Genomic DNA, 17,957 nt, shown 5'->3' with positions numbered 1-17,957 from the left:
GAGAGGCTAGGGTCAGCCAGATATATCACCACCCTGGACCTAACGAAAAGTTACTAGCAAATCCTCTCAAAATGCCAAGGAGACGATGGCCTTTTCTACACTTGACGGTTGCTTCCAGTATACCACACTACCTATAAAAGTTAGTCTGTACTTTCTATTAGAAAAAAAAAATACTAGTATGTCAATGATTTTTTTTTTTCTCTCTGGTAACGGAGGTAAAGATGGCATGCAGAGTGGTGATTGCCATTTTAGATTAAACCCCTCTGGCACTGATTAGTTACTGACCATTGTTCAGCCAAAGGAGTTAACCAGGAGAGGTGACTTTGCAATCACCCCATCCATTGTAACTGCTGTGATTGGTGCTGTTTGAGACATCACAGCATGTTCATTTCGAAAAAAAAACAAACCACACACACACATCATTGTGATTGGCTGGTCAGAATTAGCCAGCCAATCACAGATATTGCTGACTGAGGAGGAAGTGGTGAACTCCCCAGGACAATGTGCAGGGAGGGCCTGCTGTCAGGCAACAGCCATCTTAACGCAGTCACCGCACAATGCGGTACGGTGACTGGAAGTAGTAACGCCGTATGTACTTTACAGAAATGCAGCTCCTGTAGCATCATAAACATATGGGAAAGTGTTAATATCCAATTGAGAATCTTTGGTTTGGACTTAAAGATTGCTGTTTACTGGAGGAAACCATCAGACTTGAAGGTGCTGGAGCAGTTTTGCCTTGAGGAATGGGCTAAAATCCCAGTGGCTGTGTGGAAAGCTCAGACTTATTCAAAGCAACTTACAGCAATAACTGCCACAAAAGGAGGCTCTACAAAATACATTGAAGTTTTTGGTTTTGTCCTAGTTTAACACAATGAAAAGATTAAAGCAAAGTGTACAGTTATAGGCATGTTCTTTACATGAACTGATGCAACACCCTCATAAAAAAAAAAATGAAATTCCAGGTTGAGGTAGACCAAGAGATGCCAAGGGTGCGAATACCTTCTCTACCTACTGTATGTACACCAAGTCTTCATAAAGAAGTGTTAATATCTGCTAAGTCTGAACCCATCCACATCTGGAAGAAAGTACATTGCTTCTACTGTAAACAATCTGTGGCTCTAGTGCTAGAAGTGTAGGAATATGTACATGGCAAACTAGAAGACAGTGTTAACAATTGCCTTTCCCTTATGATTACCTAACAGCTTGAGAGCCAACCTGTGCCAGCTAGATTGTGGGTGCATGAGGAAATCTGTCAGTAATAAGTAATCTACATAGGCATGTAGGTCATAGTAAGTTGAAGAAAAAAAAAAAAAAAAAATATCAGATGTTCAATATTAATGTTCTCACACCCAAAATAAAAAAAAATTATGGCCCAAGCCTCTGAGGCTGAAGAGCCAACTACAGCTGAAGTTGTCTCCAGGGAAGGGAACTCCCAAGCTTCTTTGCTCCGCTTACCACTCTCCCATGATGCATTGCATAAATTGAAATTAAACTAAGATCCAGGAGCAGGATCAACGGGCTGCTGTAAGACAATCCTATTTGTGCTAGCAATAACCTAGCCATCCTGCTCTGCAGCTACTGGGACAGCACAATCTGTTAGCATGATCAGAAGGCAGCTCTGTGCCTGTGACCCAGGAAGCAGCTGTCCAAGTGTCTCCAGTAATTAGCCAGTGAGTTGCAGTGTGCTTCCATCTCCCACCTCTATGCCAAAGATTTACCTCTTTGACTGTAAGGGAGAAATATGCAGCCCACAGCAATTTTATCCAGCACCTAAATTACATCTTCTGAAATCTGCAGCCTGCCAGATTACCGATTGTGCCCCTACCCCAAGCTGGGAGAGCTGCTGCTGGCAAAAACTACCTACTGAGAGTGTGTGCCAAACATGTGGGGTCCAGTACCTGTATAATGTGTGGGCCTAGACAAGTGTGAATTGTAGACGTGTAAATTGCTTACATATATATCAAAACCAGAATGTACATGTCACAGCCAAATCAATATAGCATTTTATTAATACAGAAGTGCACATAGTGGGGGGTCTATACATTAGTGATACCAGATTTGTGAAGATGAGCAGAAACATCCAAGATTAAGACAAAGTGCAATGTTAGAGACAACTCCTTTCACATCAGTTACATGGTCTATTGCCAGTTACTGGCTCTCAGATCAAGATGCCATTTAGGTGATCCAATGTCTCAACAGGAGCTTGCATTTTTACTCCTCTTTAACTGAATCTCCCACACCTGCTTCTTGCTCCTCATGTTGGCCACTAGCAAGTTTTGGATAAAAACCACCGGCCAGCCAATTTAGTGTAGTGTTGTTTATGATGTAGTTCAGTGTATCATCCTTTATTTTTGTGAACTTGTCCTTAGTTGCGGTTAAAAGGCTGTCAGACATTTCTCTGAAGGAAGAGCCAGAGTGGAAGTTTTGGTAGACATCTGCAGCCATGACACCAACACCATGAACCTTGTTCTGAATGTTTTGCTGAAGACCTCGAACGCTGGAGCCCAGAGACAAACAAGTAGTCTGCAGGTTCTGAGTGAGATTCCGGGCAATAGTCAGTGTGCGGGATTCAATTTGCTGTAGATGGAAATTGACAAGTTATATTTTAATATACAAATGATGCCTAGCAGAAGCCTTATGAGGGAGTGTCATTACCTCTGCACCACCAGCATCTTCTCCTGTGCCTCTTGTCCACTCCACCCACTTGTTGTACAAGTTCTCCTGTGCATCATGGATCTTCTGATTTGCATCATTCAGGTTTTTTCTTGCATACGCAAGCTTAAAAAAAAAGGGGAATACATTTACTTGGGTTCATGGAAGACAGTGCATATAATCACACCTACATCTGGTTTATTTATCCCCCCCCCCCCCACACCTTACTGCCAAGAACAGTCATGTTTGACTGCTACTCCCACACATCAACATTAAAGGGAATCTGCCTTCATAGGACTCATGGAGGTTATGACAGATGTTTAAGACTACAAGTACATTTACTAACCAGGTTGACAGTGCTCTGGAGCTGAGAAATGGCCTCCTGACTCCTGCATTTTGCATCCTTGATCCTGGTCAAAGTCTGTTGATAAGCACGCTTGCGGACCTTTGTAGAGAGGGATCCCAGGCGCATGTAGTAACCAGGCTCATCTTGGGACACCTCAAAGCCTTCTGTCTTAGTTGCTATCTTTGCTATAATTAAAAAAGTTAGTTATGCTCTGTCAACAACTTAGCTGGCTACTCCTTCATGTTTGTGTGGTGAGATTACTTGTTACTGCAGTCAGTATACCGATGGCTTATTTTGCATGCCAAAACTACCCAACCCCTCTCCCAATGTTAGGGCAAGTTTTTAAAGTCCAAACCATCTAGTATTTGGACTGCCTCAGCAAGTCAATTTACCCTGTCCACACAAATTAATAGGTTTGGGCTTACCCAGCTCTTCATCTGTTGGTGGCAGGTATTGTTCCAGAAGAGATTCAGACCTCGTTAGTGCAGAGTCCACACGGTTGCTCATGATCTTCACTACACGGCTTCCCAGAACAGTGGTAATGCTGCCATTTACAACATCCTTAGTCATCTCCACACCATTCTGCACAGCTCCCTTGGTTTTATCCACTACTCCTGTGATACTATGGATTACTGCATCTCTGGCACCAACAACAGCTTCTGAGGCATTAGCCACAACCTAACATACAAGGTGGCACTTGTGTAAGCTAACTGTAGGGGGAAGGGAAATGTAAGGTTCTGTATGATTTTAGCTGCTTACCTTTTCAGAAGGCTGATACAGAATAGGCAACTTCTCTTCAATCTTGTCCAGTCCAACACAGGCAATAGTGTTTGCCAGAGCAACTGTGAGGGGGAAGAAGAAGTTACATCTGATGCAATTGTAGTCTGTATACAGGAGGCAGCAGAGATCTTCTGAGTTAGGCTGGAGTCACAGTAGCGCATGGCATCCGATGCATCATGCTACTGTGCTCAGATTCTCACGAGAGAGTCGCAGCGGAGATTGAGAAAGTAACTTCCCCATTGCATGTCTCGGCATATAGCGGACTGCACTGGGATGACAGGGCAGTCTGATGTTTCATATGCACGTATAGACTTGTATGGATGCGAGTGAGCCAAGTCTCACTGCCAGTTGCAGCATGTTGCGATTGTTCCCCGATAAACATTGGATAGCACTTGGCCATGTTACATGCTAGTGTGACCCTGACCTAATACTAGGACTATTGTGATCTAGGAAGTAGGCCAAATGCTAGCAGGGAATGATCGCAAACCTGCATCATGCCCAGAGTAGAGAGGTTACATTTATGTTGGTTTAGAAGGAGAAGTGTAGCAATTAGGGCTTATTTTTGCCATTTAAATTAGCAGTTTGCCTTCTTTAGCTTGTGTTGCATCAGGCTGCAGCATGAGTGAAGGGAATCTGGCAGCAGGTTTGTGCTATGCCACTACCTCATGCTGTCCTCAAATGCAGAGACACTAATTTCAGCAATGTGTCACTGGTTAGGCTGTGCGGTTTCAAGACAGGCATTTTTTTTTTTTTTTTGCAGGAGATCACTGTCGGCATAGCAGCCTAGATGTTCTGGGGGTGTGGTTGGACCAGAAGACAAGTTAGTAGCTTAATGTCAATATGCTCCTCACCAAGGATATTCTAAGTTAATTTCTTCAATACAAAAAGTGAGAAACTCATTATACAGAGTCATTACAAACAGAGTGATCCATTTCAAGTGTTTACTTCTGTGGATTATGGCTTACAGCCAATGAAAACACAAGTCATTATCTCAGTAAATTAGAATTTATAACAGCTTGAAATAGGATTTTAAAATCCAGAATGGTGGCCCACTGAATGCACTCAATACTTGGTCGGGGCTCCTTTTGCATCAATTACTGCATCAGTGCAGCATGGCAGCGATCAGCCGGTGGCACTGCTGAGGTGTTATGGAAGCCCAGGTTGCTTTGATAACAGCCTTCAGCTCATCTGCATTGGTGGGTCTGGCGTCTCCTCTTCTTCTTGACAATACCCCATAGAGTCTCTATGGGGTTAAGGTCAGTGAGTTTGCTGGCCAATCAAGCAGTGATACTGTTGTGTGTAAACCAGGTATTGGTACTTTTTGGCAGTGTGGATAGGTGCCAAATCCTGCTGGAGAATTAAAATTTCCATCTACAAAAAGATGGAAAGGGAAGCATGAAGTGCTCTAAAATGTCCTGGTAGACGGCTGCACTGACTTTGGTCTTGATAAAACACAGTGGACCTACACCAGCAGATGACATGGCTCCCCAAACCATCACACTAGACCTCAAGCAGCTTGGTTTGTGTGCCTCTTCACTTCCTCCAGACTCTGGGACCTTGATTTGCAAAATTTACTTTAATCTGAAAAACACCTTGGACCATTGAGCAACAGTCCAGGTAAGAAGCTTCTGGCATTGTCTATTGGTCATGAGTGGCTTGACACAAGGAATGCGACACTTGTAGCCCACGTCCTGGATACGTCGGTCTTGGCTCTTGAAGCAATGACTCCAGCAGCAATCCACTACTTGTGAATCTCCCAAATTTTTGAACGGCCTTTTCTTAATCCTTTCAAGGCTGCGGTTATCCTGCTTGTGCACCTTTCTACCACACTTTCCATTAACCTTTTATGACCTTGTCAGTAATAGTACGTAGCTGCACCCTGGGCCTATAGGGCCAGCTACGTACTATTATGCACGCTGCGATTACGCCTGTACACAAGCGGGGCAATTGCCGCTGGGTGTCAGCTGTGACAATCTACTGTGTGCCAGGAGCGGTCCTGCACTCCTGCCAGCATCCCTGGATGTTGTCATGACCGCATCCAGGACAACAGGAAGTTACTTTGTTCATGCACCAAATTCAATATGATGACCTAATGTTATCAAATTCTGTGTCAAACAAAATGTTCACTATACCCCTTGATAAAATCCTTGAGGAGGGGGGGGGGGGGGGGGTTTCCACTGCTTAGGGGCATCAGGGGCTCTCCAAACGCGACATGGCATCCACTCAATTCCAGCCAATTTGGCGTTCAAATAGCGCTCCTTCCCTTCCGAACTCTGCCGTGCGCCCAAACAGTGGCTTTCCCCCACATATGGGCTATCGGCGTGCTCGGGAGGAATTGCACAACAAATTTTGGGGTCCATTTTTAAATTATACCTTTGTGAAGATTTAAAAAAACCAACTCAGAATTGGCCTGGTCATTAACGTGCAAACCTTGGGAGGGCGAGTGAGGATTAAAGGGGTTAATATGCTTGGATACAGCACTCTGAATAGACAGCTTCTTTAGCAATGACCTTTTGTGGCTTACCCTCCTTGTGGAGTGTGTCAATAACTGCCTTCTGGACATTGTCGAGTCAGTCTTCCCCATGATTGTGGAGCCTACTTGAAAACAGACTAAGGGACCTTTTTAACCCTCCGTCACATACAATATTAGTTCTAACAAGTTCACATACAATGTGACTGTCAGGCGCAGGCTAGAAAAATATTTATAATATCTGTTTGCAATTTCAGTGCTCTAAAAGTGATCAGTGACCTTCATAGGGATGTAATAAAAGACTACACATAATCAGGTGCTGCTAGAGACAGGAGACTTCCTGGAGGGGGGGGGGGGGGGGGGGATTTCCTCACAATCTGGTGAGGAAGGAGAAATGAAAGTAAAAGATATGCCTGTCAGGCCTATTGTATGTGACGGAGGGTTAAGTGCTTAGGAAGGCTTTGCAGGTGTTTGTTAATTATTCTAATTTACTGAGATAATGACTTGTGGTTTCATTGGCTGTAAGCCATAATCAACAGAAATAAACACTTGAAATGGATCACACTGTTTGTGATGACTACATAATATACGAGTTTCACTTTTTGTATTGAAGAACTGAAATAAATTAACTTTTTGATCATATTCTAATTTAGTGAGACACACCTGTACATATAATCAGTTTTTTTTCTGGTTTAGCTTTCTATCACTACTGAACCCAGAAAAAAAAAAAAAAAAAAATGAATGATCCATTGCTAGAATTAGGGTATTTCCCTACATTATGCTGCTCTCAGGAGGTGGGAAACAAACAAAAAACCCATGTGCAACAGGTTCCTGAATAGGGCTTAAGGGTATGTGCACACGATCCGTGCTGTCAGCGCAGCAGACTTTTTTGCTGTGTCCAAAGTGCTGCATGCAGGTGAACCTGCATGTGTTCATTGAACCATGCAGATTTACCCCAATCAATACATTGCACTGATCCAGTTTCTCTTGTGGAGACTAGCGGCTCCGCAAGAGAAGTTGACCTGCTGCAGTCTGGAAAGACACGCCGTATGTCCGTGGATGATCCGCAGGTGCATAGTGGGCATGGGATTTCTTTAAGTCCCATCCACTTTGCTTGTAATGTAGAACGCTGTGGTTTGCATGCAGTGCAAGTGCGCTGCGTCCAATCCACAGTGTTTACTGGTCGTGCATATACCCTAACAGTTTTGTAACCATTCCATCAGATCTTTAATGTGGGCTGTCATAAAAGCAAAGATAAGTGTGCATGAAAACAGCCTAGAGAATGTAAAATTAAAGACATCTTAGCCCAATACATCAAGAAAAATAAAAAATATGATATTAACAAGATAATGTTGCTAGTGGAAAAAAACCACAAGAAGCTAAACCTACTTTGAGGCTCAAGTTTCTGCAGTATTGGCATGGCACCAGTGATGGCCACAGAAGTGACACTCCTCACACTTTTCTCTGCAACGTCACATACGGACTTCAGGTAGGGATGGTTGTCTTTAGTGGTCACATAGGCAGAGGACACCAGGTCATATGTGGAGCTCACCAGTGGGAGGTTCGTCAGCCTTACCACCACATTCTAAGGAAGAGAAAACAAAACCCTGAAATATACTCGGAAGAGTTGAGCAACCACCAATGTACCAGTTATGATACTCTGAGAACTACCACACTTCAATAATAGGGATGAGTGGACAGTGAAAGTTAGGGTACATACACTGGTCTGGTGCTGAACCCCTCACATGGAATTCTAGAAAGAAAGTCTGTTACTGTTTGGATTACCCAGACGAATATAGCTTGTTAGAAGTCTGCAGGACAGCCAAGCATTAAGGCTGTGGGCACTTCTGGCCCCCCCATAACAGCCATGCCAAGTATTGGTATAGCTGTGATTGGCAGGCTCACCATGTGACCCAGCCTGTATAACAGTGTGAAACAAATACATGCTGGCCCACCTGTTTTTTTGTAACCATCCAAGTGAAAGCTTTGAGCATGTCTGATGCTGGGAAGGACAGGTGCTTACTAAGAGGAGCTACCTCCATATACAATGAAAGAACAAAGTAGCATTCTGTAACACTGAGTATGTGAATATGAAGTACAGCAGTAATTCTATTCATATACTCAGCATTACAGAGTGCTACTTTGTTCTTTCATAGTATATGGAGGTAGCTCCTCTTAGTAAGCACCTGTTCACACCTATTTCTTATAGTGGAAGTGCTGTCATTTTCTTTGGCAACTAGATTTGAGCTTTGACTGAGCACTCCACCCCCATGCTGCAGGTGGTTTTAATTGCATCAGGATCAGACAGATGTCCCTTAGAGAGGTATTGACATCGAGGAACGCCTCATCACGGCTGTCAGGTACACATGAATTGGCCAATTTGTGTGCTAAGATTTCTCATTTATTTCTATGTTCTACAGCAGTAATGCTATTCATATTTCATATTCACATACTCAGATTTACAGAGTGCTACTTTGTTCTGTCATTGATGCTGGGAAGGGGCCAATATCCATGGACCTTCTCTGCCTATTAATGTCAGCTTACAGCTGTCTGCTTTAACTGGTTATTGAAAATAAGTGGGACCCATGCAGTCCTCCCCCCCAAATCAGGTTATTTAAGGCATTTAGTGCTACATGAGGCAGTAAAGGCTGCTAGTTCATTATATGTAGGGGGATTGTGAAGTTAAATATCTACAGGACATCTATACAATTCCTATTCACATTTGTTTGCAGGGCAACTGTCCTGCTATTACATCTATTTTGAAGCCCCCTACCCTTTAGTACCCTCATTTTTCAGCAACAAAATTCAGGTGCCCATTGGCTACTATAGGATTTGGGGGTCAAGTTCGGGTCCCTGACCTTTAGAATATAGCTTGACCGAACCAGAACTTCCACTCATATTCAATAATTAATTTAGTGGAAGCTATAAACTGAAGTGTTCCTTTAGGGGGGAGAGATTCCATTTAGTGTCTTGGAATCTCACATTTCCAAAGGAGAGCCTATTAACGTGACCAAGGAGGTAAAGCTGCTCAATCATTTAGAAATATTGGAATAGTAGTTTTTTTAAAATGGACTAAATAAAATGAATAGGGAAGAGATTAAAAACAGACCCATTTTAGGGGCTATTTTTAATCACTTCTCACTGTATGGATGGACTGCATCTTTGCCCATTACTACTATGCTCCAGCTGCCAATTCAAGCACCCTCTGGTTCCAACTATCCCTGCCTAATGTGGATTGGCAGGTGTGGGAGAGCTTTTATTTTTAATGGAATTCTTAATGCAAACTTGAGGGACATTTGGATAGGCCATTACCAGCCTGCTTGTGTGGCTTGGTAGTAAGGCCCATTCCCAACTAGGACTGCTTGCTCCACTAGCACCTGAAGGACAAGCACGAGGCTCATGCATTAGGTGTGATTTAAGAATAGTCTTTAGAGGGGGTTGTCCACTACTAGTTAAAATTCCCCCAGTGTATTTAAACTGTGCAGATAAGTGCATTTCTAAATCCCTTTTGTTCTCTTTATTGCCTGTGAGCGGCGCTATTGCTAACTGCTCACAGGCATCACATGACCCCTGGCTGCAGCCGACTGCCATCTGCTGATGTCACATCAAGATCCGGCTGCAGCTGGGCATGACCCAGTGACGCGCCCCCGGTGACTGATGGGCAGGGTTTCCCCTAGCATCACATCCAGCATCCACCCCATGCTTTCCCTCTCACTCATTGGGAAGGCATGTGGTGGATGCTGGATATGATGAAAGGGGAAACCCCACCCATCAATCACCAAGGAGCAAGTCACTGGGTCACACCTAGCTGCAGCCAGGTGTCATGTGATGCCTGTGAGCAGTTAGCAATAGCACCGCTCACAGGCAATAAAGGGTATTTAGAAATACACTGGGGGAATTTTAAATAGTGGACAACTTCTTTAAGCCAGTAGATGGAAAGAGCTTATATAATTAGAGCCAGTGAGCTTGCACTCCACTGCAGCACATCAATGCAGATTCTGCTCTACAAGTAATGCTTCTATGGGATAATAGTCCTCCATAAAGAGCATGCAAGGCCCATTGGATATACACACACACATAGTGGGCAGCTCATTTACTCCTATAGAGCCCCATTACAGATCAGTCATGTGCACAAACCTTACTGAGGACACATGCAAGTGCTGAGAACTAGAGATCTACACCAGATCCCAGCCTGAAGGAGCCATTTACAGCAGATCCTGTACCTGGGACCATGCACAGGCAGGCCCCATCATGTGGCAGAGCCCCACACCTGACTGCCATAACACACAAGACAAGGGGGCACATAGGTCATGTACACAGTGGGGCACACATGGTGATACCATAGTAGCGACCTCCACAGCGTTCCCCTGTATTTAGGCACACAGGAGCCAGTGTAATACTGGAAACCACCCTATGCCCAGTAACACCTATATACACCAGAGGGGGGCGCCTCACTCCATTCCCAGTAATACCTATATACACCCGGTAAAGACAGCAGCTCCTCAGTATCACTGCACGTCACTATCATCCATGACATAAGACAAGACAAGAGTAGCTGTTACCTGTTGCTGCTGCTCCACCGTCTCTGCCATGTTGCTAAGTAAACACCTACAGAAAGCAAAGCACAGTCACCACCAAAGAGGAGAGACGACCACCACCTGCTGCCAAACTACCACAGGCACCAGCTGAACCTCAGCACTCACAGGCCCTCTGCAGGAAGAAGCACGAACTGCACAGAAGAGAGGAATGCCTGCTGCTCTGGCGCCTCCGCACTTATAGGCGGCTAACCACGCCCACCTGACTAGGCGCTGTCTCCGGGAGGGTTCCCTGCAGTCAGCTGACTGGTGACGTCACGCAGTCTGCTCTCCTGACTGGTCGGAGGGCGGCTGTGCGCGGCGTGCAGAGGTCACAGCAGGGTGTGACAGAGCAGCTGTGTGGTAAGAGCGGTAACCAGGCCGTGTTATGGCTGAGGTAACGTTATTGTTCCGCACAGTGCAGATAATCACGGTGGATTCTGCTCCTGGTATCATATATATATTTTTATACCCCCAAACTTTGATGATCGAGCCTGCAGTGCGTAGACATAAATCCAGAACTGTCCGCTGATTCCTGGACACTTGGGAGTAGAGATGAGCGGATGGATTCCTGGGTCTCCGGTACAGAGTCCACATCAGTGCCACCTGGTGGCTGGAGGGAGGCCGTGAGTTTTTTACCATCCGGTGTCACCAGGGGTGTACATAGGAATCATGGGGCCCCATAGCGGAAGCTCTAATTGGGCCCCCCCCTTAAAAAAAAATAATAATAACTGTCGGGGTCACCAAAGATCAGATCTCACAACTTTCCATCCTTTACATAGTAATTTTCCTCCTGCTGAAGTCCTGGATCTCTCTTTCATTGCCCCAAAAGTGTGATGCTGTTATGCACACGCCCGGGCTAAGCGGCGTGTGCGTGTGATTGGTAGTGATTCCACTGGACCGTGCCGGAGAGTGAATGCCTGGAGGGGCGTGACTAAGTATTCACCCGATCCGACCAGGGTCGCACGACGGCATACGACGCCAGTGCACCAAGGAGGAACCGAGCAGAGGGACCAGGTGCTACTCCAGGACAGACCCCGGACACGGCTGTTGACCCACACAGGGAAATACAGGAACAGGCTGGTAGGCTGGCACACAGACTGGAGGGTATAGGCAGGCACGACTGGTATGCAGGCAGGCGGGTATGCAGGCAGGGGGGTAAAGGCAAGCACAGCTAGAGTGCAGACAGGGAGGCACTAGCAGGTAGGAACACAGGCGGGATAGGACCCAGTACACACCGGGACTCAGGAACAATACAGGCAGAGGGTTACAGGCAAGCACAGCTAGAGTGCAGACAAGGCTGAGCAGGGAGGACAGGGCTCTGTTCACACGGAACAGACAGGAAGGGAAAGACAGAGCCAGATACTCACACAGTACTTGCAGAGACAACAAGCAGGAGTTAGGTACGAGTTCAGACTCTGCAGAAAAAGGAAGGGAACGGACATAGAGGCAAAACAGGTAAAGGACAGGAGAGAGTTCAGACTGGAACTGAGTGTATGGAGGAGACCGACACTGCAGAGGGATACAGGAGCGGGTCTGGGAATACGGCCCCCAGAGAGGCGGAACGAACAGGCAAGGAGCGTGTTCAGACAGGACAGACCAGACACAGGAGCGGGTCTAGGAAATCGGCCACTAGAAGGCGAGAGGAACAGGCTAGGAGCGTGTTCAGACAGGACAGACAAGAGAACACAGAAAGGAGTCAGTTCAGACACGGGGGCTGATACCGCAAAGCAGGAGACATACAGGACTCAGTTCAGACACGGGAGCTGATACCGCAAAGCAGGAGACATACAGGACTGAGTTCAGACACGGGAGCTGATACCGCAAAGCAGGAGACATACAGGACTCAGTTCAGACACGGGAACTGATACAAAAAGCAGGAGACAAGAGACGGGACCTGGCACCTTCAGAGTGCAAGCACACACTGAAGGAAACACTATGCTCAGGCAGGGATAGAAGGGAGCTGCTGAGCTATATACCAAGTGACAGACAGCAATAGGCTGAGGACGCACAAGGGGTGTGACCCACAGCAGGTACAAAAGGCAGGAAGTGATCGGGCGCCGCCCTTAAGCAGCAGAAACAGACACAAACAGACAGCATGGAGGGAAGCCAGAGAGACATTCTGGACAGGAGATCAAGTGCGCCCTCTTGCACAGTGGGAGATGGACCACCATGCAAGGACGCCGCCAGGTATGTTACAGTACCTCCCCCCTTACGCCCCCTCTTCTTCAGGCCTGCCAGAATCTTCCGCAGGGAATTCGAGGGCCAGTCGTTCACTGGGTTGGAGGGGGACAGAGACTTAAGGGTAATCTCTGCTTCGAGGTACATCTTGTCAAGCTCACAGGAAGAAATAGACGGGTTATCAGGTACATAATGAGGAAAAGTCACTGTCTCTTTGTTATCTGGTGGTATCCTGGAGGATTCAGGAAACAACTGGAGGTCCTCCGCCGGGTCAGAAGAGTGCAGAGGCTCAGAGAAAACAACTGCTTCAGAGTACACTAGGTCGGACTCACTGGAGGAAGCAGGCGAGGTATCGGGTACCGAGTATAGGAAAGTCTCTGTCCATTCACCACCAGGTGGCACCCCGAAGGGTTCTGGAGACAGCTGGCGGTCCTCCACCTGGTCAGAGGGGTGTAGAGACTCACGGGTAACCTCTGCTTCAGAGTACACTAGGTCGGACTCACTGGAGGAAGCAGGCGAGGTATCGGGTACCGAGTATAGGAAAGTCTCTGTCCATTCACCACCAGGTGGCACCCCGAAGGGTTCTGGAGACAGCTGGCGGTCCTCCGCCTGGTCAGAGGGGTGTAGAGACTCACGGGTAACCTCTGCTTCAGAGTACACTAGGTCGGACTCACTGGACGAAGCAAGCGAGGTATCAGATCCAGGATATAGGAAAGTCTCTGTCCATTCACCACCAGGTGGCACCCCGAAGGATTCTGAACACAACTGGAGGTCCTCCGCCTGGTCGGAGGGGTGTAGAGACTCAGGAGTAACCTCTGCTTCGGAGTACACTAAGTTGGACTCACTGGACGAAGCGAGCGAGGTATCAGGTACAGAGTATAGGAGAGTCTCTGTCCTTTCGCTACCAGGTAGCACCCCGAAGGGTTCAGGAGACAACTGGAGATTCTCCGCCTGGTCGGAGGGGTGTAGAGACTCGGAGGTAACTACCACTTTGGGGTACCCATTGTCAGGCTCACAGGACGAAGCGGACAAAGTATTGAGTACCGGGTGTAGAGAAGTCTCTCTCCATTTGTCATCGAGTGGTATCCCGGAGGGTTCAGGAGGCAACAGGGGATCCTCCGCCAGGTAGTAGAGGTGCACAGACTCTGAGGTAACCACAGCTTTGGAGCATCCTTGGACATGCACACCGGTTAAAGAGAAAGAAGCATCTGATGCCGGGTGCAGGAAGTTCTCCTGTGTGGAGTCTGGATGGGCAGAAGTCTCTTCGGCCAGGAGAACTGGTGCACTACCCACGCACATTACCCATTGGGGTTTCTCCGGGATACAGGGAGATGAAGCTTCAGTAGGGACTTCAAGGTTGGGGTCAGGAGGTCTCAGGGAGGACAGACCCTGGCGTGACGGCTTGCCTCTAAGTCTAACACGTCTGGACTGCCTCTTGAGGTTGAGAGAAGTATTCCGGAAAGCGTAGTCACCCTGTGAGGATTCTGGGTGGGCAGTAGTCTCATTGGGCTGGAGGACTATTGCGCTACCCACACACATTACCCGTCGGGGCTGCTCCGGGATATTGGGAAGTGAAGCTTCAGCAGGGGCTTCAGAGTTAGGGTCCTCGAAGACCATACGAAAGGCCACCAGGAAGGCCTGCAGGTCAAGGATGACAGGATCCCATGCTTCCCATAGGGGGGTGACCCATTTCAAGGCATCACCCGCTAGGTAGTCAATCATAAAGGCCACTTTAGCCCAATCGGAAGGAAAATAGAGAGGGTAGGCCTTAAAGTGTAGCATGCATTGCTCCACAAATGCACGACACTGTCTTGGATCCCCATAGTAACGTGGCGGATCCGCAGGAACGAGAGCTGATAGATCCATCTGGACGGGTGCGTAATTCGCCTGGAACTCAGCTAAAGGGGGAAAAAAAATTATTTATTTATTTTAATGCATGTATTCGCTGGAAAAACTTCTCAAAGAGCGAAGGCCGTGGGGCTCAACGGGAACCATGGCCTGAGCATGCTGTTATGCACACGCCCGGGCTAAGCGGCGTGTGCGTGTGATTGGTAGTGATTCCACTGGACCGTGCCGGAGAGTGAATGCCTGGAGGGGCGTGACTAAGTATTCACCCGATCCGACCAGGGTCGCACGACGGCATACGACGCCAGTGCACCAAGGAGGAACCGAGCAGAGGGACCAGGTGCTACTCCAGGACAGACCCCGGACACGGCTGTTGACCCACACAGGGAAATACAGGAACAGGCTGGTAGGCTGGCACACAGACTGGAGGGTATAGGCAGGCACGACTGGTATGCAGGCAGGCGGGTATGCAGGCAGGGGGGTAAAGGCAAGCACAGCTAGAGTGCAGACAGGGAGGCACTAGCAGGTAGGAACACAGGCGGGATAGGACCCAGTACACACCGGGACTCAGGAACAATACAGGCAGAGGGTTACAGGCAAGCACAGCTAGAGTGCAGACAAGGCTGAGCAGGGAGGACAGGGCTCTGTTCACACGGAACAGACAGGAAGGGAAAGACAGAGCCAGATACTCACACAGTACTTGCAGAGACAACAAGCAGGAGTTAGGTACGAGTTCAGACTCTGCAGAAAAAGGAAGGGAACGGACATAGAGGCAAAACAGGTAAAGGACAGGAGAGAGTTCAGACTGGAACTGAGTGTACGGAGGAGACCGACACTGCAGAGGGATACAGGAGCGGGTCTGGGAATACGGCCCCCAGAGAGGCGGAACGAACAGGCAAGGAGCGTGTTCAGACAGGACAGACCAGACACAGGAGCGGGTCTAGGAAATCGGCCACTAGAAGGCGAGAGGAACAGGCTAGGAGCGTGTTCAGACAGGACAGACAAGAGAACACAGAAAGGAGTCAGTTCAGACACGGGGGCTGATACCGCAAAGCAGGAGACATACAGGACTCAGTTCAGACACGGGAGCTGATACCGCAAAGCAGGAGACATACAGGACTGAGTTCAGACACGGGAGCTGATACCGCAAAGCAGGAGACATACAGGACTCAGTTCAGACACGGGAACTGATACAAAAAGCAGGAGACAAGAGACGGGACCTGGCACCTTCAGAGTGCAAGCACACACTGAAGGAAACACTATGCTCAGGCAGGGATAGAAGGGAGCTGCTGAGCTATATACCAAGTGACAGACAGCAATAGGCTGAGGACGCACAAGGGGTGTGACCCACAGCAGGTACAAAAGGCAGGAAGTGATCGGGCGCCGCCCTTAAGCAGCAGAAACAGACACAAACAGACAGCATGGAGGGAAGCCAGAGAGACATTCTGGACAGGAGATCAAGTGCGCCCTCTTGCACAGTGGGAGATGGACCACCATGCAAGGACGCCGCCAGGTATGTTACAGATGCCAATAAAAGGGCCCCCCAAACACAGTATGATACCCCCATGGTGAATTCCTCCACATGCACAGTATAATGACCCTACTGTACCTCACCTCAACTCCCAGGGCAAAGTATGCTGACCCCAACACAGTATGATCCCCCAACTTGTGAGCCGCTAGAGAGGATGGTACATAATAAGGGAGGGTGTTATACATAATAGAAGTGGAAACTATATAACTAAGGATGGCGCTATACATAATAAGTGAGTACACTATATACTAAGGGACTGTGCTATACATAATAAGGCTACATTCCTGCATCTGTGTGCAGTGTCGGTGTGCTGACCTGTTTTACTGACGCATTGAGCATGTCCTATTCTAATCCTCAAAATCGGATCAGAACAGGACATTCTCTGACCCTCTTAGATCTCTTTCTCAGATCCGTGATTTTCATGGATGTGTGAATGGATCTATAAAACTGTACGAGTCTGTAGACCATCCGATAAAAAAATCTGGCAGCACACGGACATTTCACAAAAATGTGAGAATGCAGTCTAAGGGATTTTACAGATAACATTATCACTGCAAGTCACACAGTGCAGATACAGAATAATATTTACATCCAGGAACTTACCGCTGACGTCTCATCTGATCAGAGACGGTTTCTGCTGCTTCTTCTCCATCTGGTCAGACCTTCATGTCGACATCTCCCTGTCACGATTCGTCTTGTCACGATGATCTCCAGCCTAGAAAATAACAAGGTAGCATATTGTATACATACATGTGTCTCCCCCGCACTGCGCCCCTGAAAACAGATATGTACCTCCCCCCCTTTAATATATTATTAGCCACTTAGTAATCAAAATATAAAGTGAAAAGTAGCACTGTGCCCCCCATTAACTATAATCTCCACCAGCCAATAATATAAATTATTCAGTCTCTGTGACTCTCCCCAATTAACTGTAAGGCTATGTGCCCACGTTGCGGAAATGAAGCATATTTTTTCCGCTTCTCCCTGGCAGGAAAAACGCATGCGGATTTTACATGCGGTTTTCCCGCCAGGTAGAAGCGTTTGTGAAGCGTCTTTGCATGCATTTCCGCATGCGGGTTATCAAGCGCTTTTCCAAGCGATTTTAGCATCACTTGAAAAAGTGCTTGACAACTTGTTCACACTATATAAATCCATGCAACCGGCATGGATTTATAGTAGTGTGACCAAGTTAGTTACAAAAAAGAATAAGAATGGTGAAAAATAAAAAAAATAAAGTTTATACTCACCTTCCGATGTCTTCCCGGTGTTTTGTTTGCTCCGTCCGGTGTCTTGCACTGCTTGCGGTAGTGTGAAGGACCTGCGGTGACGTCATTGAGCCATGTGATGGGTCACATGACTCAGTGACGTCATTGAGCCATGTGATGGGTCACATGACTCAGTGACGTCATGGCAGGTCCTTCACATCAACGCGAACATTGCAAGACACCGTCCCGGAGCAGACAAAACACCGGGAAGACATCGGAAGGTGAGTATAAACTTTATTTTTTATTTTAAATTCTTTTTTTACTGTTTTCTATGGTACCCAGGTCTGGATGAGAGTCTTCTCTCCTCCAGACT

At 47.2% G+C, this 17,957-nt stretch overlaps 1 protein-coding gene across 1 annotated transcript; it reads right to left on the bottom strand.

Annotated features, from left to right (window-relative positions):
• Positions 1 to 2,012: 2,012 nt before the first annotated feature.
• On the bottom strand, positions 2,013 to 11,083 carry LOC141165987 (perilipin-2-like). The gene is made up of 7 exons (XM_073652157.1): positions 10,811 to 11,083; positions 7,638 to 7,833; positions 3,758 to 3,840; positions 3,424 to 3,676; positions 2,999 to 3,183; positions 2,656 to 2,778; positions 2,013 to 2,577 (listed from the first exon to the last, which is right to left on the bottom strand). Exons 1-7 carry the CDS (start codon positions 10,838 to 10,840, stop codon positions 2,212 to 2,214), a joined length of 1,236 nt encoding a protein of 411 aa, XP_073508258.1. The 5' UTR covers positions 10,841 to 11,083; the 3' UTR covers positions 2,013 to 2,211.
• Positions 11,084 to 17,957: the final 6,874 nt, after the last annotated feature.

Source organism: Phyllobates terribilis, unplaced genomic scaffold, assembly GCF_046119375.1.
Source record: "Phyllobates terribilis strain yellow unplaced genomic scaffold, ASM4611937v1 Scaffold_1__5_contigs__length_1240528914, whole genome shotgun sequence".
Classification (NCBI taxonomy): domain Eukaryota; kingdom Metazoa; phylum Chordata; class Amphibia; order Anura; family Dendrobatidae; genus Phyllobates; species Phyllobates terribilis.
Note: the sequence above shows the minus strand (reverse complement) of the source record. Positions and strands in the feature narration are given on the sequence as shown.